The sequence below is a fragment of the Phodopus roborovskii genome, unplaced genomic scaffold (genome assembly GCF_943737965.1).
Source record: "Phodopus roborovskii unplaced genomic scaffold, PHOROB, whole genome shotgun sequence".
Taxonomy (NCBI): Eukaryota; Metazoa; Chordata; class Mammalia; order Rodentia; family Cricetidae; genus Phodopus; species Phodopus roborovskii.
This window is the reverse complement of record NW_026125264.1, coordinates 1,614,687-1,639,234: the sequence shown is the minus strand read 5'-3', so window position 1 is coordinate 1,639,234 and position 24,548 is coordinate 1,614,687. Positions and strand designations below refer to the sequence as shown.

The window sequence follows — 24,548 nt, the reverse complement described above, 5'->3', positions numbered from 1 at the left end:
TTTTATCCTAACAGGGGAACAAGCCACTAGTCACTTGGCCCCATCTCTGATAGCACCATTCAGCCTAAGACATTTGTATCTCCAATGGTTCTTTATCAAACAAACACCAGTCCGGCTGTGGTGTGAGGCTTCTCCGGCCTTTTGTCCATATCTGTTCTCCTTCCGAAAATGACCTATTTTGAGTCTCATTCTCATTAAGACTATAAGTCATTCATCAATTCGTGAAAACAGTTCTTGCTAGGAGGCCTCAAGCAACCCAGACCAGGGATGGTCCTACACAGGCCCCTCTGCCTGTTCCAGGCATCATCTGGGATGTGATGAACTTCACTGTCACCACACTATCTCTGTAAAGCAAAAGGATGGCCAGCACCTCAGCCATCCTATCACCCCTCACCCACTGATAGCCCCATCTTGGAGCAATGGCCTACCATTGGACAAGGCCATAGCTTGTTTCCTGCTTACTGTGCCAGACTGCTGAGCAGACAGAACATACTGGTCACCCACTCCAAGAGCAGAATGGAAAGACTTATACCCGTGGCTTTCTGCTAATGACTTCAAGAAAAACATAGCAGAGTTGGGTGCTGGCGAGGACAATCTTGACAGTTTCTAGTCACTGTGACAAATGTCCAAACACATCAATAAGTGACACTCTGGCTCACGGTTTCAGAGGTTTCAGTGCATCATAGTGGGAAGAAAGAGGGTGTGTGGCACAGCTCATCACCTAGTGACGGGGAAGCAGAGAAGGAGCAGGCCTGTGCTAACAGGTTTCCTTCTCTATCACCAGATGAGGGTCCATGGCCTATGGCATGATGCCATCCACACCATGGCAGCTCTCCTCCCACTTAGTGGTCTCTGCAATGCCCCTCACAGACATCCTTATATATGTGTGTACTTCATTAATCGGATAGGTGCTTCTCATCCAATCAAGAGGTCAGGATGACCCATCACAAATGCTTTACTTACACAGCGGGGTGGGGGGGGGAGCACACCAGCAGCCGATACCAGCAACTAACCAGGAACACCCTGCTGTGCCACAAAGACTCCTATCCCTCTCCTCAGTCTGCAAATCTGAAAACTGAGGGCATCTCTGAAGCCATTGATGTTTACGCTGTAGCAGAGTATAGGAGAATTAGAGCAGAGAGGTGCCCAGGTCAGGCACAGGCACTGTGATGTCTTTATCCCACAGCAAGTGAGGCAAGATGGAAAGATGGGGATGCTACTCCTCACTCTGGGGTTTGGTTAAAGACTCTCAGCAGCTGAGAGTAATTCCAGTGTGGATTTTTTTCTCTGTAGGTTGCTATAACGCAGAGACAAGCTGCCTTTTTTATAGAAATATTTTCAGGTGACAATTCTAGAATATGAATAAACCATGCTTAAGGCCTGGGTATATGCAACCTCAGATAGAGCCACGCCTCTCTCCCAGGTAATTTCTAAGAATCTCACAAAAAATACTATATACATGAAAATACAAGATACACTAACTTCTCGCATCTCTATGATCTAAGGTATTATTTATTCAACGTAATCTTGTCTGCTGCATCCCGGGAGCCATTCTGTTACCTCATTTAAATTCCTTGGCAGCCCTTTAAATACAAAAATTTCAAAAACCACCCAAGTTGTATAAATGACAGTTATAGTGAAGACAAAGCCTGACTCCGCTTTGAGAAGCCCACACCATGCCGAGTAAGCCTCACTCTTTTCCTGGACGCCCCCCCTCCCCTTCTCATAATGCACGTGTGTAATTCTATACTAAGCATCTCCTTTTTAACAAACACCAATTTCTGCTTCATATAAGCTCTACCTGGGATTCTTTTCTCTGGCAAAACCAAGGGTCCACTTTTACCCAAGTGCAGAATCTGAAGAGGGAAAGAACTCCTTAGGCAACACACAGCACAGGGTAGAATCTCCACCACCGTGGATAAAAGTGTGGAAGTGTCCCATGACCGAGGCTCATTCTTAACCTGGCCATCAAAGGGTCAAAACACTGTATGTAAGACTGCCACTCGTGGCACAACTAGGAAGCCACACACCACAAGGAAGAGAAGCTTACAGAATTAGCTCAGAAGCTAGACACCTAAAACAACTAGTAACAACAACAAAAAGAAAAGTCTGGAACGGAGGAACAATCAAATTTGCAAAGTGGTTGTATTATATTTTTAAGGGTGAGGCACAAAGACATGAAACAGGGGCTGGGAAATGGCTCAGTGGTCAAAAGCACTTACTGTTCTTTTATAGGACCTGCATTTGGTTCCCTGTGCTCACATGGTAGTTCACAACCATCTGTAACTCCACTACAATGGAGTCTGGTGTCTTCTTCTGGCCTCCATGAGCATTGGATGCACATGGTGCACATATATACATGCAGACAAAACATTCACACATGTAAAATATAGTGATAATTATTATATTTATAAAATGTATGAGACATACAAAGGAACAAGAAAATATGGCCCCTGCCTGTGAGAAGTACCCAAAGACTCTCAGATGTTGAAATTACTACACAAAGTCTTAAATTTTCTCCTTTTAAATATGTTCAATAAACACACATGTAAGAAGCTGTTTTAATTGCTTTTGTTAAAATCATGACCAAGGCAACTTATAAGAGGAAGCATTTACTTGGAGGCTTGCTTACAATTAATTGCACAGGGTGCAATTGATCACCGTGGCAGCAAGCAGACAAACACGGCACCTGAGCAGTGGCTGAGAGCTCACAACTGATCCAGAAGTTCCAGGAGACAGAAAGACTGGGCCTGTTGTGGGTTTTTGAAACCTCAAAGTCCCATCCCAGGGATACACCTCCTCCAGCAGGTCACACCTCCTAATCCTTCCCAAACAGGTCCACTCACTGGGGCCCAAACATTCAACCATGTGAGCCTGTAGAGGCCATTCTCATTCAAACCGCCATAGAAACCATGAGAAAAAAAAAACACACTACAGGAAAATATCAGAACAATGTTCCCCAAATAGAGAATATCAATGCTATAACAGGAGTCAACGAGAAAGAACCCCAGGCCCCTGGAGTTGAGAAGCACGGTGGACTAAGTGAAGCATTCTAAACTGTGGGTTCTGAGAGAAAAGACCGTCGGCCAATGACTCAGCATCCAGAGAAACTGTGTGTTAAGAGGAAAGAAGGGGCTTGAGGTGCAGCTCAGTGGTGGGGTGTTGGATAGCCTTCGTGAAGCCTGGCTCTAACCCCTGCAGCACACACAATAAAAACTGTAGGAGGACTTTTGCTTTACATTAGGTCTCTTGATGTGATCTGAAACTCGGAGAGACCCACCTGCCTTTGCCTCTCAAGTGTTGGGATGAAAGGGACGCTCCCCACACCTGACAAATCACTCCTGTCTACATGTTTGCAGCAGGCTTCTTTCAATTCATCGCTTCAGTCAGTCACAGCTGCCCTGTCTGAGGTGAGTGGGTGTTGGTGTTTTCCCAGGGGGGAAAAAAACCAGAAAGAATAAAAATAACCAAGAGACTGGCACTAACAAGCATGCCCTAAAGGGATCCTTTCTTCAGGCTTAAAGGGGAGAGAAGTAAACGAAAGGGGAAGCTATGGAGAGAAATAAAGAATACCTTACAGTATGAAAGATGGTAAGGCTGGGAGGTGGCTCAGTAGGTAAGGAAAACCTGGCTTGCCTTGCATGGACTGAAGCTTGTTCTCCAGAGCACACACACACACACACACACACACACACATATGTTCCTAAATACGTACATATATACACATAAACATGTGCACATACATACACAAACATAAACACATACACATTCATAAATATACATACATATACACACATAAACATACACACATACATACACACATATGTATCACTGCCGGGGGGGGGGGGGGGCAGCCTGCAGACAGCACAGAGCTCAGAAGGAATCCATGGTGTCTTCATATATTAGACTTTTCTACCTGAGGGTCTTAGTGAAAAAGACACATAATCCCTTGGTGGTTTCCCTCAGAACATTTCTTTATTCTTCCTGTGCATTCTCTATTCTTTATTTTCCTGGTGATTTCCTTCTCTCATTCTCCATGTTTTCCTTCTAGCCCATTTTAACTCTATCTAACGCTATCTCTTTTCTTTCCCTTTCAGCTTATATGTTCCAGTAAAATCTTTCAGGCAATATAAAAATTACAGTGTGGTTACATCCTATTTTTCAAGTGATGATTGTAATGAGTACAGGTAAAAACCATGTTTTTCATCTCCTTTACATGATTAAAAACAAAGTCATCCCAGTAACCAACATACATTTACATCTAAGTAACTTGTTACAGATTAACACAACATAAGCAAGCAGGAATTATTTTTTCACAACTAACTCTTTTGTTGGCAGGCTGTGTGTTGTGGTTACAAAGAAAGAATCGATCATTTTACTATTTATCTTGAAAAGTAATTTTATAAGGAATCACAAGCCTAAACTTTTGTACATGAAAAACATCAGCTGTATTCTACATTTTTATGATGCATACCCCTTCATCAATAGTTTTGTACATCAGAAGACTGAGGACAGAAATGGGTATAAGGAATTAATAATCACCTTTGATAATCAAACATTCCTAGAAAGGAAAGTACGTCAGCTAGTAACAATTGAGTTGTTTTGAATATTTGTCCTCAGCTATGTGTCCTTGTGAACTTTGGGTTGTTTTCTACGGTTTTTCATCTCAAAGATATCATCAGAACATCTGATCTAACCTGAAGTTATTTTAAAGCTTTGTTTCAGCTAATGATGCACACTGAAACCTGTGACTGTGTCTTTCTTCATTAAAAGAATTAGAGTAAGCCTTGCTCAGTTGTTTTCCTTAATCATTAACTTGAGCCATAGTCTCTGCAGCTTCTTAGGAGAAACTCATAGGCCCTAGCTGTGAAGCCTTTCCTTGTATTTATTTTTATTCTTCAAAACTCTGTATAAACTAATGTTAATATTATCAATCAGATAGCACAGCTAAAGAAGTAACCATATAAAGAAGTAACCATCTTCAAGGACAACCCACAGGTAAAGTTCTCAGTAGAAATGGATATTCCCATGAAATAAACACATTACATTACAGGCAGTAGGGGATCCCTCCACATCCATGCACACCATGCCAGAAACCAAAGAAAGATCACAGCTGCAAACTTGTAAAGGCACAGAAGAAGCAAAAGACATTCCGGGGTCTGTGGCCTCAGGGCCTTCTCTGTCCAAGATTGGCCGTCCTCCCGGTGTTCTCATGCCTTCAATTTCAGTCGGCACCTGCAGCTCCTCATTGCCACTAGCACACTGCTGCGCACACACACACACACACACACACACACACACACACACACACACACACGGACACGGACACGGACACACAAAGCTTGGTGTGGTAGTACACACTTGCAATCCCAGCATTGAAGAAGCAGAGATGGATCTCTGGACTCACTTGTCATCAAGCCTAACTTTCTTGGAAAATTTCACATTCGATTAGAGACTTTCTCCGAAACAATAATGTGGATAGCCTCTGAGGGACAATAGCTGCCACACACCATATGCACATGTACATATTTGAATATACATTCACAAGCACACACACAGGACAGTATAAATATATTTTTTCCTGTAACTCTTTTTTCCTTTGAAAAGTAGGCCATTTAGGGAAGCAATGATATAAATGCAGGTAATGAAGGGGCCCAGCCAGACTCTGCCCTAGGTCTCTAGAAGCTAGAATCCAAAGGCCCTTCATAGGCATCAATGTGCAGTTTGTTCTGCAACCACAAGAGGGAGCTTATGTAGATACACACTAGATCCCCTTTAAGCCAAAAGGGACTGGACTATCACCTCTCTGGTCTGCAAGGATTTCATCTCATCTCCTCAGACATGGAGACTTGAAAATCCAAAGTCACACAGCTTGTGAGCAATGAGTTTATCAGATGCCAGCAGTCAAGGTCCACCACTCAGGTAATTTGCTGAAGGTAGAAAACTCATGGGATCCTGGCAAGTCTGGCTCTTTATAACAAAAAAAAGAAAAACTGAGACTCAAACACAGGCTGGCATTGCCTCCTGCTTCCACCTCCCGAATGTTGGGATTACAGGAATATGACACTTCTGTTTTATACATCCCTACAGGCTGAGTCCAGGCTTCCCTTCCTGGTAGGCAAGCACTCTATCAACTAAGCTCCATACATGCCCAGCCTGCTTTCTGGAAGAAACTTATTTTGAATGTGATTAGTGTCCATCTGGGTACTAACAGTAAATGCATTCATCACTTTCCCTACATTAATTGTTGGGTCCTGAAGAAGGGTTGTAGACTTATCAATAAAAACATAGGAAGGAGATGATAGTGTAGCTCAATAGTAGAGAGTATGCCAAGCAGACTCAAGGCCACAGGTTCCATCCTATGTACTGGAAATAAAAACTGAGAAATATCTGCCCCCTGGTTCTGGGCTCAGTGGTTCACCAAGGCTAAATTAAGTGGGGGCTGTGGCAGCATGGTTGGGAATATGGTAGGATGGTGGTGGTTCAGCCATGGTGGTTTGCCATGCCACCTTAATGAAGAGGACTATAAGTCTCCACAGCACTGGCACGAGCTCCAATGACCATTGGCAGAAGATCCAGAGAAAGACCAATGGCAGGATGCTGGGTTGGAAAGAACATGATTAACTGTGGCTTCAAGGTGGAATCTGAAATGTAGTTGTTTCTGAGGAGAATTTTCTCCATAAGCTGAAGCATCCAACATCACCCATGACTATGATGGCATTATCGATGCAAACACCACAGTTCTTGCACTACTTACTTTTCTGTTGCTGTACTAAAATGGCATGACCAAAAGCAACTTACTATTTTTGGCTTGTGGTTGCAAAAGAAAGCCCAATATGGTGGGAAGGCATGGCAACAGATAGCTGGAGCAGGAAACCGCTGATCACATTTCTGTCAACATGCAGGAACCAAACAGAACGAATTGTGAGATGAAGCTATAGAATCTCAAAGCTTGCTTCCTGTGATGTACTTCCTCTTAAAGGCCCCATAGCTGCCTTAAGCAGTGCCACCAACCTAGGTCAAATGTGCAGATACATGAACATATGGTAAGCACTTTCACTCGAACCACCACAGCCCTGTACAATGTAATGAACTATTGGCACAGTATTGACCTGACTTGTGTGATGAGAGAAGTCATTCTGTAAATATGTTTCTCATACTGGTTAATGAATAAAGTACTGTTGGCCAATAGAAAAGCAAGATAGGTGGGACTAGGAGACAAGGAGGATTTGAGGAAGTAGTAAGGAGGAGTCGGCATGTAGACACTGGGGAGAACAGAGGTCTGGGCCCACTCTCCGGTAAGATAAGACCATGTGGAAATACTTAGATTAATAGAAATGGGTTAATACTTAAGACAGAGCTAGCCGATAAGAAACCAGTAACTGGCCAACAGCGTTGTATCAAATACAGAGTCTCTGTGTGTTATTTGGGTCTGGTGCCGCAGTGGGTCCAGGCTGGCAGGGAAAAACCTTACTCCTTACACTAGTGTGATTATAAAAGAAATAAAGACAGGTAATACCTAGATGAGGAGTTTGTTCATGGAGTGATGACTCAGTTCACACTGGCGCGAAAGAGGGTCAACCAAGGAAGCTGCTCACACTGTGCCAGGAACTGAAAGCAATCAACACCAAAGCAAAACATCTGGGTGCGCTAGAATATTCACACATGATTTGAGTTTTCAACATCTGTTGGCACGTCTTATTACGTGGCTTCTGAACAAATGAGCCTTATGTTATTATTATGAGAAATAAAACATCTGGTCCCTGGGTTGCTTGGTGTCCCTGTCTGTGCACTAATGCCTCCATTGAACAGTGTTTAGCCAGAAAGAACTAGATGGGAAAATCTGAGGAAAGAGTTCCAGGTGAATTCCCTGCTGTGGCTCTGACAAAGTGACGACATCACATGGAAATGATAAACAGAAAGGGTTGCTGGGACTGTCTGCTGAAAAAAGTCTTGTGTTGTTTGATAGCTTGACTGCAGTAGAAGAAACCTTGAGAGGTTACATTATGACCAATGAAGCTCCATTTCATGTTAGGCACCCGTCTTGGTACTCTCCATCCATTTGTCTCTGAATCCGGTCCCTGGAAGATAAGTTCCCAGTAACCCTGAACTCAGTGACACGCCCCCACCACCCATCCAGAAATGTACAAGCTCTTTTTTTCCTCTGTAACTTGCTTACACAGATACCCAATGGTTGTTTTGAGTTGCCTTAACCACTTATCAAAAAAAAAAAAAAGTTTTTGCTTGCTTGCACAGATATTGAAGGTCTTCATGTGTTTCCCCCCTTTAAAAGTCTTTCCCCACACCTCTCCTTCATAGCAATCTCAAATTTGGCATAGATAGTATTCATTTTGCTAATCAATAAATCTCATTATACTTGGGTGAGTCTGTGGTCTTTTCCCAGGGGCCACAAGCTCCATACAGGATGAGGCTTAGGATTCCTTGCAGTGTTGCAGGTTTTCAGACCTGGGCTGAGGAACCTGACACTGAGAAGATGCAGTTGTAGAGGCAATAACAGCCAGCAAAGCAAAAGGAGTCAGTCTTCAGCAGAAGGAACATGAGCAAACATGATTTTAATGTTTAATTATGTACATGTGAGGTGTTCCTTTGTAGCCATGAGTGAAGCTGCCTAATATCTGGCTGCCTGGAGACAGATACAGGTGGTCATAAGCCATGCAACATGATGGGTGCTGGGAACTGAACCCAGGACCCCTGCCAGGGCAGCAAGTGCTCCTAACTGCTAAGCCAACTCTCCTGCTCCAGTCCAGAGCTCCTTGACCCTTCATCCTCAATAATTAAGGAGGAAATTCGTTCTGGTGTGGAAAGTGAAGAAGATGGTTGGGGATGAGAATGCAGAGAGGCCACTCACATCTAATCCAAGTGCAAGGACCAAAGAGGCCACTTGCTGCCCAGCTGTACACTCATGAGGTCAGATATTGGGGGACAATGCAAAACAAAACCTAAGCAGACAGCTCCTGTGAACTAGGCTTGGGAGAGGAGAGCTGGTGTATTAGTCCAGATTCACTAAAGGAACAAAACCAATAGCATGAGATGATGTGTTATGAAGGGGATTTATCAGATTGACTTACATGGCATGGGCTGAGTAGTCCTTAAACAGACCTCTGCACACCAGAGAGACTGGGGACCCTGTACCAGCTCAGTCCACAAGACTAAATGCCTCCTCCGGTCTAATCTGGCATGAAAGAACAGGAGGATTCCAAGACTGCCACTGGTCTTCAGTTACCTTAGAAAGCTAAAGAAGAAAACTGGAGGCAGCAGACAAGCAGAACAGCCCTACTTTTGTCTAGGATCTCTTTGTATATGGTGATCGCTGATGAGCCTCTCACTCTGGGAGAGTGGCTCAGTTATGAGTGCTTGCTGCTCACTTCTACAAGCTGGTCCCAGCACCCATGTGGAGAAGCCCTCAAACCTCTGTAACTTCATCTCTGAGCACTTTGATGCCCTCTTCTGGTTTCTGTGGGTGCTTAAACACACATGTGTGCATACATGCACACAGACACATATGCACAGACTTGTATAAATACATGCATAAATAACATAATTTACAAACACGCATACTCGTGTGATTATGTGCATCACATGTGTGCATGTGCTGGAAGAAAAGCGTGGGGCATAAGATCCACTGGACTAGAGTTAGAGGATGGATGCCAGGATCCAAATCTGGGTCCTCTGCAAGAACGGTAAACACTCCTAACCAGTAAGCTCTCTCTCCAATCTAAATAAATCTTTATTAGAAGTGGGAAGCATGATGTGGGAAAGCAAAGGGCAAGTGACTTAGAGGCCTTCTTAATCTCTCAGACCGAGTGTGGATGTCTCTCTGTCCTGTCCCCTCACAGTCCAGCCAGTTCTCACTGTAAAAGCTCATCTCCAAGGTGGGGCTCTAAGGACCTGGGAAGTATGCAATTCTGGCATCGCTTGGATGTCATTAATGTCCAGTGAGTTGACTTCTAACTCTGCCCGGACCTCTCTGGTCACATGTACTAATAGGATCTCAGTTTTCTCCTCTAGGAACAAGCAGCATCCCTACCAGAAATCTTGTGAGGACCCATAGGCACCTAACCATCATTCACGAGGAACTTAGAAAACAGCATGTACATGTGCCTGCCCACATACCTACATACACATGTGCACAGAATTAAGAGATAGTTCAGAGCTGGGAAGGCCACATATAGTGTGTGACCAACCAATGACCAAGTAGGGGAAAAGAACAAGACCAAGAAAGGATATGGACTGAGAGCTAGGAATGAAGTTCCTGATGAGACTACTCTGGCTGCTCCTCTCCATGCCAAGCCTGATCTTCCTGCCACTCATGAGCATGGATCTCTAACTTAAGCCACATTCATGGGACCATGAAGTCTTTAATAACCTTCCATCTCAAGCTGTCTTGTTCAACTTGTGAACCAAATATCTGACTCATCTGATGGAGTGATTGGTAACTATTTACTTTGCAGAACCCTGAAAGACACTGCCAGATTGCAGAATCTGGAATTACCTAGAAGCACATCATCTAATCTCATGTTTCCTGAATCCTGATCTATAAAAGAGGTGGTCAGCTGCTCAGCAGAAGCAGAAAGGAGAGGAGCCCAGGACAGCTGGAGAACAGGAGACTCAGGTGAGACCTGCCCCTTCCTCTGCTCCACCGATGCTATGGGTAGTAGAAGGCCATGCCCCTCACTGCTGCCAAATTCTGCTGTCACTCCCTGGGGATTTAACAACAACAAAAAGGCAGTACTAGCCTTATCAGAGGCCTGGACCAGCCATTCACTCACCTTTCCAAGAGAGGACACCATTGATGAGCAGTGAGCTCTCCACATGCCCTAAGTGAATGTTCTAGGGAAGAAATTTCAACTTGAGGTTACCATCACAATTGAGATGCTGTCTCTGGTCATGTGACCTGTAGTTCTTGATGGTATCCACACACCATCATGGCCTGAACACAGACCCAAGAACCATCCTTTAGCAGAGGTGATGGCCAAGCAGTCCAGAACCTCAGCCTCTGCCATCCACACTGAAGAGCGGGGTGAGAATAATGGGTCAGGCCCCCCAGTCACATTCCCGGCCCCAGACTAAATCTGACAGCCACTTAACTCTACAGAAGCTTCTGGGTCAGGCATGCTTGACTTCAGCTCCTCTTGCTGCTGCAACTTGTCACCTTGTAGGAGACTGCCTTGAGTGACTAGGCCTCTGCTCCAACTGTGAAACAGGGGTTGTCCATGCCCACGTCTGAGGATGTGGTGACAATGAAGTTGGTGACTGAGTGTATCAGCCTGTGGCATGGGACAGACTACTCTATGGCACTGTTAGCAATTGTTGCTAGTTATCACCTGCTGGGATTCAGGGGAGGGAAGAAACCCCACCACCCTGGGCAGGGCAGGCAGTGAGAGAACCCTAGCTGTGCACACCACAGCAGACTTGTCACTTTTTCTGCAGATACCTAGAGATGTTTCTAGTTGGGAGCCTGGTTGTCCTCTGTGGGCTGCTGGCCCAGAGCTCAGCCCAGCTGGCAGGCCTGCCCTTGCCCCTGGACCAGGGCCTGCCCTTGCCCCTGGACCAGGGCCTGCCCATGTCCATGGGTCACTGCCGGCCCTTGCACCTGGGCCAGAGCCTGCCCTATGGGATGACTCCAGTCATATCCACATATCCTACAGAACAGCTTGCTAGAAACTTCAGAGATGGTAAGTGAGTCTGTGACAGTCTCTTTCAAGGGTGTGTGTGTGTGTGTGTGTGTGTGTGTGTGTGTGTGTGTGTGTTTGCACGTGTGTTCTATGCAACTTCCCAATAGGAAGGCAATTGTCAGTGAGAAAGAAGGTCTAAGGCTCTAGAACAATGAATCTCAACCTCCCTACTGCATCCGTGTTTTTTAATGTTGTTCCTCATGTTATGGTGATGCCCAAACATACAATTATTCTCACTGCTACTTCATAGTAGTAATTTTGTTACCATCATTAATCATGATGTAAATATCTGTGCTTTCAGATGGTCTTAGCAGACCCCTGGGAAAGGGTTGCTTAACCCCCAAGGGGTTGCAACCCACAGGCTGAAAACTGCTGCTCTAGAGTTAGCAGATGAGAACCCTGAGACTCTCCACTTCACAGGCTTCAGACAAGGCCTGTTGTCCGGGGGGATTCTGGGATTTCTGGAACGCATGCCTCTCCTGAGCTACGTGAGACCTGCAGGAAGCAATGCTCGTGGTCTGGTCGGGGTGCTTGGAAAAGTGATTTCATCAATTCCTCTCCTGAACAACATCCTGGAGTGAGTTACCCCAAAGAGGGATTTGGTTACCACTAACAGAAGATCTGTGGGTCTGGGGCAGCAGCCCGGGAGAGGAGGGAGGGGTGGGCTGAGCATGGAGCCAAAACTCAGCCCCAGGCCTCTTTCCACTTTACCAGCAACAGTGGCATTTTGACTTATAGCTGCCCCCAGTCCTAAGGCACACCCTGAGCCCCAGCCACTTGAGAGTTTCCTAGGCATGAAGCCACAACAGGGAGGATAAATACCTGGCACCATGAACCGCTCAGGGAAGGCTTCCTCCCACCCTTTCTGAATTCTCCCAACTTTCTGCCTCTTAAAGGACATGACAGGTTGTGTCTTTTCCATTGACAGTGTATCTATCCATCCACGAATCCATTCTTCCATCCTTTCATGGAACCACTCCCTCATCCATCCACCCTCCCCCAGAGCCAATGACTCATCTTCCTGCCAAGTTAAAAATCACCATCTTTCTTTGAAGGGCTCCAAACTAACATACCCAGTCCCTTTCCTCAAATATCTTCTAAGCTTTAGGTAAACAGAGGATGGGGTATGTCAGGATCTGATCCAGAAGGAAGTTGAAAAAGATAAGGGCGTGGCTCAGAACCCAGGGTTGTTCTGATTCCAAGACCATCCTGATCCCAGGTGGCCAGCTCTCCCTCTGTGATGAGTAAATTTAGTTAAAGGTGGCTCCCTGGTTTGAGGCTTAACATGCTAATGTTTCTCCCTGAGCAGCATAAAAGTCACTAATCCACAGCTGCTGGAGATCGGTCTCACGCAGAGCTATGACTTTCACCACCTCTATGTCACCATCCCTCTGGGCTTTGAACTCAAAGTGAACACGTGAGTAGGTCCCAAGGCCGGTGGTGGTGGGAGGATGGCTCACGAAGGGACAGCCTGGTGGCTATGGTTAGACACAAAGACCTGAGCCTTGAACCTTGCCTACTTGATGTGCTGAACAAACTCGGGTCATGTGGAAGAGAAACAACCTCTCTGAACCTTGGTTTTCCCAATGGGAACAGAGATCAGTTCCCAGTGACAGAATGGAGTAAGGTGAGGTTGGCACTCCTGCCAAGAAGAAAGCCTCCACCTTGGGATGGGAAAGGCCAGATGCCATTAGAGCTGTTTCTGCCTTCTCTGCCAGACTCATGGTTGGAAGTCTGGTGGAGCTGGCTGTGAAGATGGATGTTACTGCAGAAGTCTACGGTGTGAGAGACATTCATGGGAGGAGCCGTCTGGTCATTGGTGACTGCATTCACCCTCCTGGCAGCTTGCACATCTCCCTGATTAATGGGTAAAGGCTGGTCTATCCTGCCCAGAGATAGTAGGGTAAAATGATGAGCAAAGAAAAGATGAATGAATAACAGGACAGGAGGAAAGATGTATTGGGGGAGGAAGTGTGGATGGGTGGGTGGAGGATGGATTGTGAAGTGGGTGGATGGTTGGATGGGTGGGTAGTGGATGAGTGGATAAATAGATGGATGGATGGTAAGACATTTGGTGGGTAGGGAGACAGATATATAGGCAGGTATACAAATAGACGAGTAAATGGATGAACAAATGCTCACTTACCCCTTATTAAACCAAGATGACCAATTTTACCTTGGATAGGCAATATAGAATATTATTTAAGACCACCTTTTATAACTTGATCAAGAGAACTGGAGAGCCTGTGACATGAACTTGGCCAGGGTTCCTCCAATTTGATCTCACTTTGCTTATCTACAATACAAAACTATGTGAGATTATTAAATCATCTATTTGCATGATTGTTCCAGTTGCCTGACACATGGGAAGGCCCAGTTATTCATAGTGTGTAGGACCTGGCCACACCATGGCTCACATTTGATTATTATATATATTGGGCTTTGCATGTATTATTTCATTGAATCTCCATAACAACTACAAACTAAGTACTTTTCATGCATTCATGGATTCCACAGTCTTGTGCACCTACTATGTCCCTGAAGCATGTGTTTATTATGCACTCGTCTGTGTGTGCATGACTGGGCTGTGTGTAACTCTCCTCATCTAGGATCCTTGGTGTTAAATCTGCCATGGACTTGAGTATGCAAGGCCTGGTCTCAGTTAGTAGATGCTAAGACTGGGTGTGCATAGTGGCTGCTGAACTTCTCCAGAGCAACCGCAAGCCTCTAGGTCACGTGCTTGCCTTTTTCTTCCAGACTCAGTCCCCTTCAAAGCCTGATAGACAGCCTCACAGACATCTTGACTAGAGTCATTCCTGGCCTGGTGCAGGGTGTGGTAAGAGATCAAAGGGACAGTCCCCTGCTCCAGGGCTCTTAGAGCTTCTCAGGCTGAGCTAAATTGAGCTACGCTGTATGGGAACCATCTATCCATCAGTCCATCTGTCCTGTGGTTCTGTATCAAGCTGAGCTAAATTGTGATACTCTGTATGGGAATTATCTATCAGCTCATTTGTCCTGTGGTCCAGCCATCTGTGTTACTTCTTTCCACCTCTCCAAACACATTTGTTGGCTTCTTCTGGCTGTAGAAAATATTCCTGAATGTATTCCACCTGGGGCAAGCTGCTTCTCTGAGGGTCTTCTTGCAGGAGGTCCTGTGTCTAACTCCTCTCTCTGCCCTGGGTCAGGTATGCCCTCTGGTCAATGGGATTCTCAGCCGTTTGGATGTCACCCTGGTGCACAATGTTGCTGGTAAGTACTGTTTCCAAGTTTTGTTCCTATACACCATGGGGTAGCCAGGTCTCTTTAGCCACACACTTCTTATTGGGGTGGGGGGATGTCTTTGTTCCCATGAATGATCCAGGCAAGTTTGAGATGAAGTCTGCTTCCTCCTCAGCCTGACCTAAGACCAGCTGGGCTGTTTGGGGGTGAAGACCTAGTGCTTCCCAACATGTCTGGGCATGGTGAGCATGTCTGGTGCTCCAGAGCCTCAGGAAGCTCTCAGGTTCATAACTTCAGTCATTGTTTTCTAGACTTGCTGCTGCATGGAGTACAGTTTGTCATTAAGGCCTAAGCCTTCTAAGAAAGAACCTGCCTCTGCTGAGATGGTAAATGCTGTTCCCATTTCCCAGGATTTGTGGACTAGCTGTCACCCTCTAGGACAGGGAAGCAAGGCTCTCAAGACAGCAATATCCACAGCAGCTCTCCCAGCAGCACCACTCTGGGCACTGAGCCTTTAACATGTGGGCTTTGGGGGATGATGTTAGATGTAAGCTATAGCAATACCCCAGGAAAGAGACAAACATGGGCGTAGACACACAGAGATGCATGAAGTCTGTAGAATAACATGACAGATGTGGTAAGGGACCAGAACCTCAGCAATACAGCTTCAAAGAGAAGCATATGTGATCATGGGTACACACTGAAGCACATAGACATGGTAGTCAATTCATCCACATGGGTACACATACACAGACTCACTAGCCAAGTCCCTGTGAGTACACAGACACACACACTAATACACATGCACAAGAAGCTATAGAGACATCACCTTGGGTCTCAGCACACTCCTGTCCCTCAGAGTGCCAGCTGATGATGGAACAGTACCCGTGAGCATCCCTGACCTCCAGTCTCCCCCCTGGTTGAACTCTTCTCCCAACAGATCCATTTCTTGCTGCTCTGTCCACTTCCTCCTGCCCAGCTTCCCATGGCTCACAGAAGGGGGCCCATGTCCTGGAAAATAGCATGGCCATCTTCTTAAGAAACCTGCTCTCCCCCTCTCTCAGGCTTGATGAATATTCTGTATACATCATTAAATAAAGTGGCTCTGCTTCTACATCGATGTTCCTCCCATCTCTTGAGGTTTTAGAGGCTGGTGAGAGCCCACTGAGATGGCCAGAGCGATACCAGAGCAGGACCTCACATCACAGAACTGAGTGTTCTTGGACAGCTGAGGATGGGATTCAGATGATTGATTACTATCCTTCCAAAGTATCCATGAGGAAGCTGGGAGTGGATAAATACCCAGGCATAGATGTTCACACACACACACACACACACACACACACACACACACACACACGTGTTACCACACCAAAAATGAAGCAGCAGATGGGAGAGATGTTTAAGAGTTGGGCATGGAAAGAGGGTATGTAAGGACATAAATGACTCCAGTCTACATCTCAGGCTGGGGATCCGGAGTGTCATACACAAGGTTTATATTGCTGTGGTAAAACACCACGACCAAGGTCTGGAGACATGGCTCAATGGTTAAGAACACTGTTGCTCTGGCAAAGGACCTACATTTGATTTGTGGCATCCACATGGTGACTCACAACCATCTATAACTCCAGTCCCAGGAGACTGGGGTTCTGAGGACACCAGCACACACAAGAAAGGGTTCTTTCACTCCACACCTTATAAATCCATCACTGAAGGACGGAAGCAGTGGAAGGAGGTTCACAAGCAGGTGGTTGCCAGTGCCTATGAAGTGATCAAACCGAAAGGTTACACATCCTGGGCCATTGGCCTGTCAGGGGCCAACTTGGATGAGAGCATAATGAAGAACCTGAGGCGGGTGCATCCCATTTCTACCATGATTAAGGGTCTCTATGGAATCAAGGATGACGTCTTCCTTAGTGTCCCTTGTGTCCTGGGACAAAATGGAATCTCAGATGTTGTGAAGGTGACTCTAATTCCTGAAGAGGAGGCCTGCTTAAAGAAGAGGGCAGGTATGCTCTGGGGGATCCAGAAAGAGCTGCACATCTAAAGTCCTCAGATGTCCTAGTACTTCACTGTCCAAGCTGCAGCAGGGTTCCTATGGAGACCACACACATCTACTCATCTGAACTGTGGATAGTGTGGTTGTGTTAAGGTGGCCTGGAGAAAACCTCAGTTCTCACAGCTCTACCCTGCTGCTAAGTGGTACTGAAAGACCCCAGCAGACCCCAAGAGTTTGGAGCCTGTTAAGGGGGAAGGCCCTTGCCCCCAAGAGACGAGATCAGACCACTGGATGCAAGTGCAAGAGGTTATTTATTGCTTACACAGGTACCTGTGGACGCTTCAGTCTTTCGGGGGACTGAGCGTGCCGAGGTTAAACCTCAAGCAGTTTATATAGGGTTGGGGTGGCAAGAAGCAGGCTTACAGAAGCAGAAGCATGGTTACAGGGATTTCATTGTTTCATCTAAATGTAGCAGTTGTAGTTAACCAAGGACAGTTGGTTATTCGGGCTGGGCACAAAGAATACAAAGAATTCAGTTATGACTATCTCAGCACTCTGGTGGTCTCGATAGATATCCCAGGACCTTCTGTTCCTGCTGACCTTGCTTTGGTCCAAGCTGAAGACCACAGATATCTGGTTGGTGTTGGATGAGAGCAGCACCTGGTTCCCTCCTGTACTTTTCCCATAACTTGACCTTGGCAAATTAGCAAGAGCAATTCAAACAGGCAATAAGCATAGTGGGGGTCTTTCAGTACTTGTGTAGTAGTGACCTGGTTGGTGTGACAACCCCACTGTCTCCAAGACACACTGCCAATTGTGTGCAGGCTTCAATTACCTGTGAGCCTGTGTCTGTGCTATGAACCCTCACCAAACATGCCTAGGCCAATGAATTCCCAATTAGTCACAACCTGGCTCCAGTGTGTAAATCCATTATGCATATCTTGTGCATAACTCTTCTAAAGGATATTATTATTTTGTGTATAATGTGTCTGTAGTATACATTAAAATAGTGTATAAGAAGTAAGATCTACATATGGATGATGCAACCAACTACCCACGTGTTATGCTTATGAAAACACCAAATACACCTTGAACAGTGGGGAAAAAAAATCAAACACTCTTAAGAGTTAAAACTCTTGGAAGCACATTCCCCATGGAGGGATACTCCTTTAACCTAGAGACAGGAGAGTCCCTACTCCAAATGACTTGACAGGTTTTGTTGATCCCTCCTGGAAGGCATCAACCTAACTGTGGAGTCGGGGGGGATGGGATGGGAGGATGGGGGGGGCAAGAGAAAGTGGGAAAGACGGAGGGAGGGAGAGGAAACTGGGATCGATAGGTAAAATAAGAAAAATAAGTAATTTTTTTAAAGAGTTCTATCTTTCTAAAATTCCAACAACTCTCAAATATGAGCTTCTATAAAAAAAAAATAAATAAGTTAAACCCTTTCTTACCAGAGCATAGTCACAATCAGACCAATTGCAAAATCAAAGATCAACTATGAAAAGGTCATTGTCCGAATTCTGGACTTACTCACACTCTTTTGGGCTCCAATGGGCTTGCCACAGGACAGAAAGTGCTCCCTAGGGTTCAGGCAAGCACAACTTTTTGACTGCTGCTATCCTTGATGGTCAAACCATGTATAGTATTGGCATCTCCAAAGCATTGGTATCCCCCAGCCTCTTGGCTGCACCCTCACCACAGCCTCTTCTGAGCTCTCTACGGGCACTCTGACCCTGACACACAATGCTAACCTCAGCCCCTCTCCATGATCTCTACATCCCTGGCACTTGTGCTACAGCCGAAGCTGAGCCTTCACCAGTGGCCTCTTCCAGACTCCTTTCAGGGACTCAAGTCCTGCCCAAACAGTGCCAAGTCTCAATTGTTCTCCATGGTCCCTTTATGCCTTCAAAACCAGCACCACGTGGGAAACTTACACACACCAAGCTCGGCTTCCAGCAAGGTACACAGCTTTGGCCCCTCTGGATGCAGTTTCTGTAAGACGGCCCTGAGGGAACACTTTCCAAAAGACTTTGCTTCAGTGATGCTGGTCTCTTCTTAATCACCACTAATTTCTCAGCTCCTGCTAACCACCATTGATTGTCCCAGCAAAGAAAAGGTTTCACTTTAGTGGTCCACAGCTAACCAGAACCATCGAGTCTTCACTCAAAATATCAAGTGGTCCCAACAGTCCTTAAGGAACTCTCGTACTTCCTTCTGAGACTTCACAGGCCGGACCTCTGTCATCTGTACCACTCTCTTCCAAGCTCCTGGTGAACAGCCCACTCAGGCCTGAGCACTCCTATGGCTTTTCCAGTCCAAAGCCAAAATGCCACCACAGTCCTATGTTCTGTCGCAGCAATACCCCATGACCCGGTATGAATTTCTGCCTCAGTTAAGGTTTCTACTGCTGTGATAAAACCCAACCAAAGCAACTCAGAGGAAAGGGTTGATTTCATCTTAGAGCAAGAACTCAAGGCAGGAACCTGGAGTTAGCAGAAACTGAAGCAAAGGCCATGGTGGGGGATGCTGCTTACTGGCTTACTCAACCTTGTAGACTCCAGGAGGCAGTGACTGAGGAATAGTGAGACACAAAGAACATATTATTCAAGTCACCAGACTCAGGAGTTGTTATAGGCAGTTTCCCACTAGCCTGGTCCCAGAGCTGTGTCAGCCCCAAATAACACACAGAGACAGTGAATTAATTATGAAACTGTTGGCCAGTTAATAGTGTTTCTTATTGACTAGCTCTGTCTTAAATATTAACCCGATTTCTAGCAATCTAGTGTTTCCATGTGGTCTTATCTTATCCAGACCTCTTTTCTCATGTCCTACATCCTGATTCCTCTCTACTACATCTCCCAGAATCCTCTTTGTCTTCTAGCCCCACCTATCTTGCTTTCCTATTGGCCAACAGGGCTTTATTCATTAACCAATGAGAGGAACATATATACAGAATGACGTCTCCCATCACAGGATTCTCATCAGAGAAAGAATTAAAAGACAAAGACAATTTAGGGAAACACTCTCATTGAGCTGCTGAAGTATTGTGACAACCAGCTTTCTGCCACTGTAACAAAAGGCCTGGGGCAATCAACTTAAAGGGGGAAAAGGTTATTTGGCTCATGGTTTCAAAGTTTACAGTCCATACTCCATTGGATCCATTGCATTGAGCCTATCACAAGACAGGACACCGTGGCTCATTTCCTAACATCTAAAAAGCAAGAAGACAGGAAGTCGCAACCCCAAAGTTCCCTGCAAGGACACCCTCCCTCAAAATGACATAACTTTCTCCCACTAGGCCCCACTTCCATAGTTCCACTACCTCTTCACAGCTCCAGAGACTGGAGAACAAGCAAGCTTGGGAGAGGCATCACATCCAAGTGTGCACACGACATGGCAGGGGACTTCCCCAAAGACCTAACTGGGAGAGAAGTGGGAAGCTTTTTAGAGTCTATTCTCCAAAGCCGCACACATCACTTTTAGTCAAGCTCTTTTAACTAGAAGTGAGTCACCAAGGAAGGAGAGAGCAAGCTCATACTCTGGAAGGAGCAACTGAGCATCTGTAGGCCAGGCTAAAAGCCATCTTCCTCTCCCTTCCAGATATCCTGGGCATGGCCTTCAGTCAGTAGCCAGAGACATAGGTGTGCAGTGTCCCAGCAAGCCACCTTTTCCCCTAAAGCTTCTATCTATCTTTAAAGGTAAAAATGACTGTGGTTCAGGGTTTGGGCTTTGTATTGTTGTTTTAATTGTTTACTCAATGTCAATGTCTCTTCCCTCTCAGTCCAAACCAGATAAAAGCAGAATTACTCTAATGGGCAATAAAGAAATGTTCTCCAGGCTTCTGTATCTCTCCATCCACCATGCCTCCCCCATTGAGGGCCTGTGTGAGGCAAACTCCAGTAGAGTCCGAACAAAGCATGAAGTAACTGTAACCCATGAAGCAGCCATGCTCTGTTGCAAAACCACTCTCTATCCAGCAAGAGTGACATCCTTGTTGGAAGGCAGCTCTTCTTGGGCGATGCTGCCTTAGATGCAGAGGCAAGGACGAGGTAGAAATAGGGAAGTTCTTCTCATCCATTACCAAAAATAAATAAGTAAATAAAAATGTAAACTTACTAACATCCATCTCACTCAGATCTCCTTTGAAGTCACCATCTATTAAGTCGGTTTGCTTCTGGGGGCTTTTAACTTAATTCCATCAGGCTGGTTAGGTGGCTCAGTCGGCAGTGTCACTAAGCCTGAAGATCTGAGTACTGTGATCAAATCCAGATCCTTATTCCTTTTTATGAGCTCTACAGACTAAGCCTTCTCCTCGGAATATAGATGTCTTGAAATAAAAAAGTGGGTATCATTTGGAGGAATGTACAAAGTAAATAAGAGAGGTGGTGGAGACTCACCAGCCTCTGTCCTAGATTTCTTAGGGCCCAAGAGATCTTCAGGCCACTTATCACGCTCAAAGTGCAGTTGTAAGTTGTAACCACGAGAGGGAGCTAATTCACTATTACTATTCCCCATTACAGTGGAAAGAAAGAATTCAATGTGTGTGTGTGTGTGTGTGTGTGTGTGTGTGTGTGTATGCTCACATATGTTCCAAATGTGTATGTTTCAATACAACTTCCTAGAGTCCAGTTTTCTTCCTGGGGATGGGGGGGGTCCTAGTGTGTCAGTGGATTCTTTTCTCACTGTCCTAGAAGGCATCGAGCAGACAGCTAAGTATACAAATATGAGATGCTTTATTGCCTATTCAGCGGTTAACAACCTTTAAACTGGTAAAGTAACTTAGGATGCTGTGGGAGATTGAAATGAACGGAGCTGAGCCCTCCATCGCTGATGAGAGGTTACTGCTTTGAAAATGCCACAGCTCAAAGCTCTCCTGGCATCAGATGCCAATCAAGAGCCTTCCCTTGCCAGGCAAGTCTGTGGCTGTGGGAAACATAATGGCTTTCTTAGACTTCCTGAGCAGCAGGTCTCTGAAGTGCTAGGTGCTTCCACCCCCAGAGGCCAAGGCAGGAACAAGTTTCCCAAGGCTTACAGTGGCTTACAGCCACAGGAACCAGGGTTTCCCCTCTGGGGCCTCCATCCAGAGCTGTCAAAAGTTACCAGCAAGTCCAGGCGGCAGGTGGCCATCTGCTTTTTGTCCAGCCTGCTCCTGTTGGGTTCTGGCTGTCAAAAGTTGGGGCCTTGAGTAGCAGGGGGTGATATTCCTTGCCCTCCAGGCTTGAGTTCCAAGCCCACCCACCACAGCACCCCTGAATCCACATGGAGCCTGACACCCGGGGCCTTTTGCACCCCATCGCTGTTGATCAAACTCAGGTCATCAGTCTTGGCAGGAAAACAACTTTGTCTGCTGAGCCAGCTGGAGTCCAAGAGATCTTTACAGATCAGGCACCAAGTAGTACTCTGTTGTCATTCAAAACTGTCTGCAGGTGACATGGAGATGCCATGTCTCTTAAATCATGGAGCTTTGTGAGCAGTGAGTCCAGCACTCGGGTGCCATCAGGCTCCGCAGGCTGGCTTCAGATTAACACCCTTCGAAACTTGACTTTCTGATCCTCCTGCCTCTGCCTCCCCAGTGCCGGGATTGTACACATCCCAGAACATCAGGTTTATGTGTTGCTGAGGCTCCAACCCAAGGCTTTGTTCATGCTGGGCAAGTGCTTTACCAGCTGAGCTACAGTCTCAGCCCTACTTCCAAGTGAAACTGATTCTGAAAGCTGATTAGTTCCCAGCAGGGAACTGTAAATGCTCATCACTCTCCCAGTCAGTACAGAACACCATCCCACATTAGCTACTGACTCCCTTCCTGAGTTTCCATTGCTGGGACAAAACACTGACCAAAAACAACTTTGGGAGAAAAGGGTTTATTTCACCTCAAAGATTGTAGGTCATCATTGAGGGGAGTCAGAGACCATGGAGGGTTGCTAATTACTGACCTGCCTCTCCCGTGGCTGGCTCAGCTTGGTTTTTTGGTTTTTCAAGACAGGGTTTCTTTGGAGGCTGTTCTGGAACTAGCTCTTGTAGACCAGGCTGGTCTCGAACTCACAGAGATCCACCTGCCTCTGCCTTCCAGTGCAGGGATTAAAGGCATGTGCCACCAATGCCTGCTCAGCTTGCTTTTTTATACAATCCAGGACAACTAGCCCCAGGGTGAATCACTTACGGTTGTTTGGGCCGTGTCACATGGATCATTAATCAAGGAAATTCCCCACAGATGTACACACCAATCTGATGTAATTATTTTCTCAATTGAGGTTCCCTCTTCCCAGATGATGTGGTCATGTGTCAAGTTGCCAAAAAAGAAAGTCTATGCAGGACATACCCTAAAGAGCTGTAGATTTATCAACAAAAGCACAAAAGCATAGGAGTTGGGAGTATAGCTCAGTGGTGGAGTCCGTGCTGAACAGGCCTGAAGCCCAGGTTCCAGACTCTGTACTAACCTTAGGCTGGTTATTCACCAGTTTGTGGATCCAGTGGGGGCTAGGGCGCAGTTGATGGTGATGGTTGGGTAGTAATGATTGGGTGGGGATGGTTCAGCCAAGGTGATCCTCCATGTCACCCTGATGGGGGATTATGAAATGCTCTTCAGCAAACAGCCAGAACAAGAAACTGGCTGAGCACATTTCGTCAACATGCAGGCCTCAAAGAGAGGGAATTGCAAGCAAGGCAAGGCTATAAGCCCTCAATGCCCACTGTAATAAAGACGTCCCTGCAAAGGAAGCATGCACCTTCAGCTCCAGTGATGGCTGCCCTTGAAGTCGACCAAGGTTGCCTAGCTTTGTGAGCGTGCTGTGCCAAAGCATACACAGACATATTTGTGACTTCCAACAACATTGGAATTTATTGAATAATAAATGTATGGGCCACATCAGCTCTGTTGGCTACTGTTTGACGAGTTCTTACGATTTCTCTTGATTGCTGGCCAATGGCAAACTGAGGTCTTTTATTCCAATCTCATTTAATAATATTAACTCTCAGATTATGCTTCACATAGTATTAAATTATATCTGTGTTAGTGTGTATATGTAGATTACAGAATGGCTGTGAAAAGATTAAAGGGCTACAGAGGTCAAAGAATTCTAAGAAGCTTAACTAGAAGCTGAGGTGAACAGAGTAACTGCAAATGATTGGATAAGACATTGTTGAACTAGTTGGAAAGCTGCAGGAGGGTTGAGTCAGCAGGGTCATAGGGCCATGAAGGTGAGATACAGGACTGGGTCCTGATGGATGGATGAATGTCAGGGATCCCACAAGCCTTAGCAGGGGGATGATCCATAGGAGGTAAAGAACAAAACTCAAGTCAGTGCCATCTTTGCAAGCACTGGGCCCAAACCTCCAGGTTTATCCCTCTTACATATTTAAGCATTGTAAAACTTGGGGAAGGGGTTTCCACATGACAATTATCACAACAAAGCTTTGGCCACAGCGACATAGAAACTCCCCTAGCAAGGTAACAGAGCACCTGCAACCTTTACAATAGTTCTATTGGCCGATAAACAGTCTCAGGGCTAGGGTCTAGAGAAGGATCTGTGATAAGAATGGATTCTATCGGTGGAGGATGCAAACTACACAGGCCGCTTTCTTAGGGATGGGTCCATTCACTGAGAGACAAAGCTCAGAATCAGGGTGAGGTG

General features: G+C 45.9%; 1 protein-coding gene across 1 annotated transcript; it reads left to right on the top strand.

Annotated features, from left to right (window-relative positions):
- Positions 1-11,454: 11,454 nt before the first annotated feature.
- Positions 11,455-14,574, top strand: LOC127228948 (BPI fold-containing family A member 5). The gene is made up of 5 exons (XM_051194045.1): positions 11,455-11,696; positions 12,117-12,273; positions 13,006-13,113; positions 13,415-13,564; positions 14,454-14,574. The coding sequence occupies exons 1-5, from the start codon at positions 11,462-11,464 to the stop codon at positions 14,572-14,574; spliced, it is 771 nt and encodes a 256-aa protein (XP_051050002.1). The 5' UTR covers positions 11,455-11,461.
- The last annotated feature ends 9,974 nt before the right edge of the window (positions 14,575-24,548 follow it).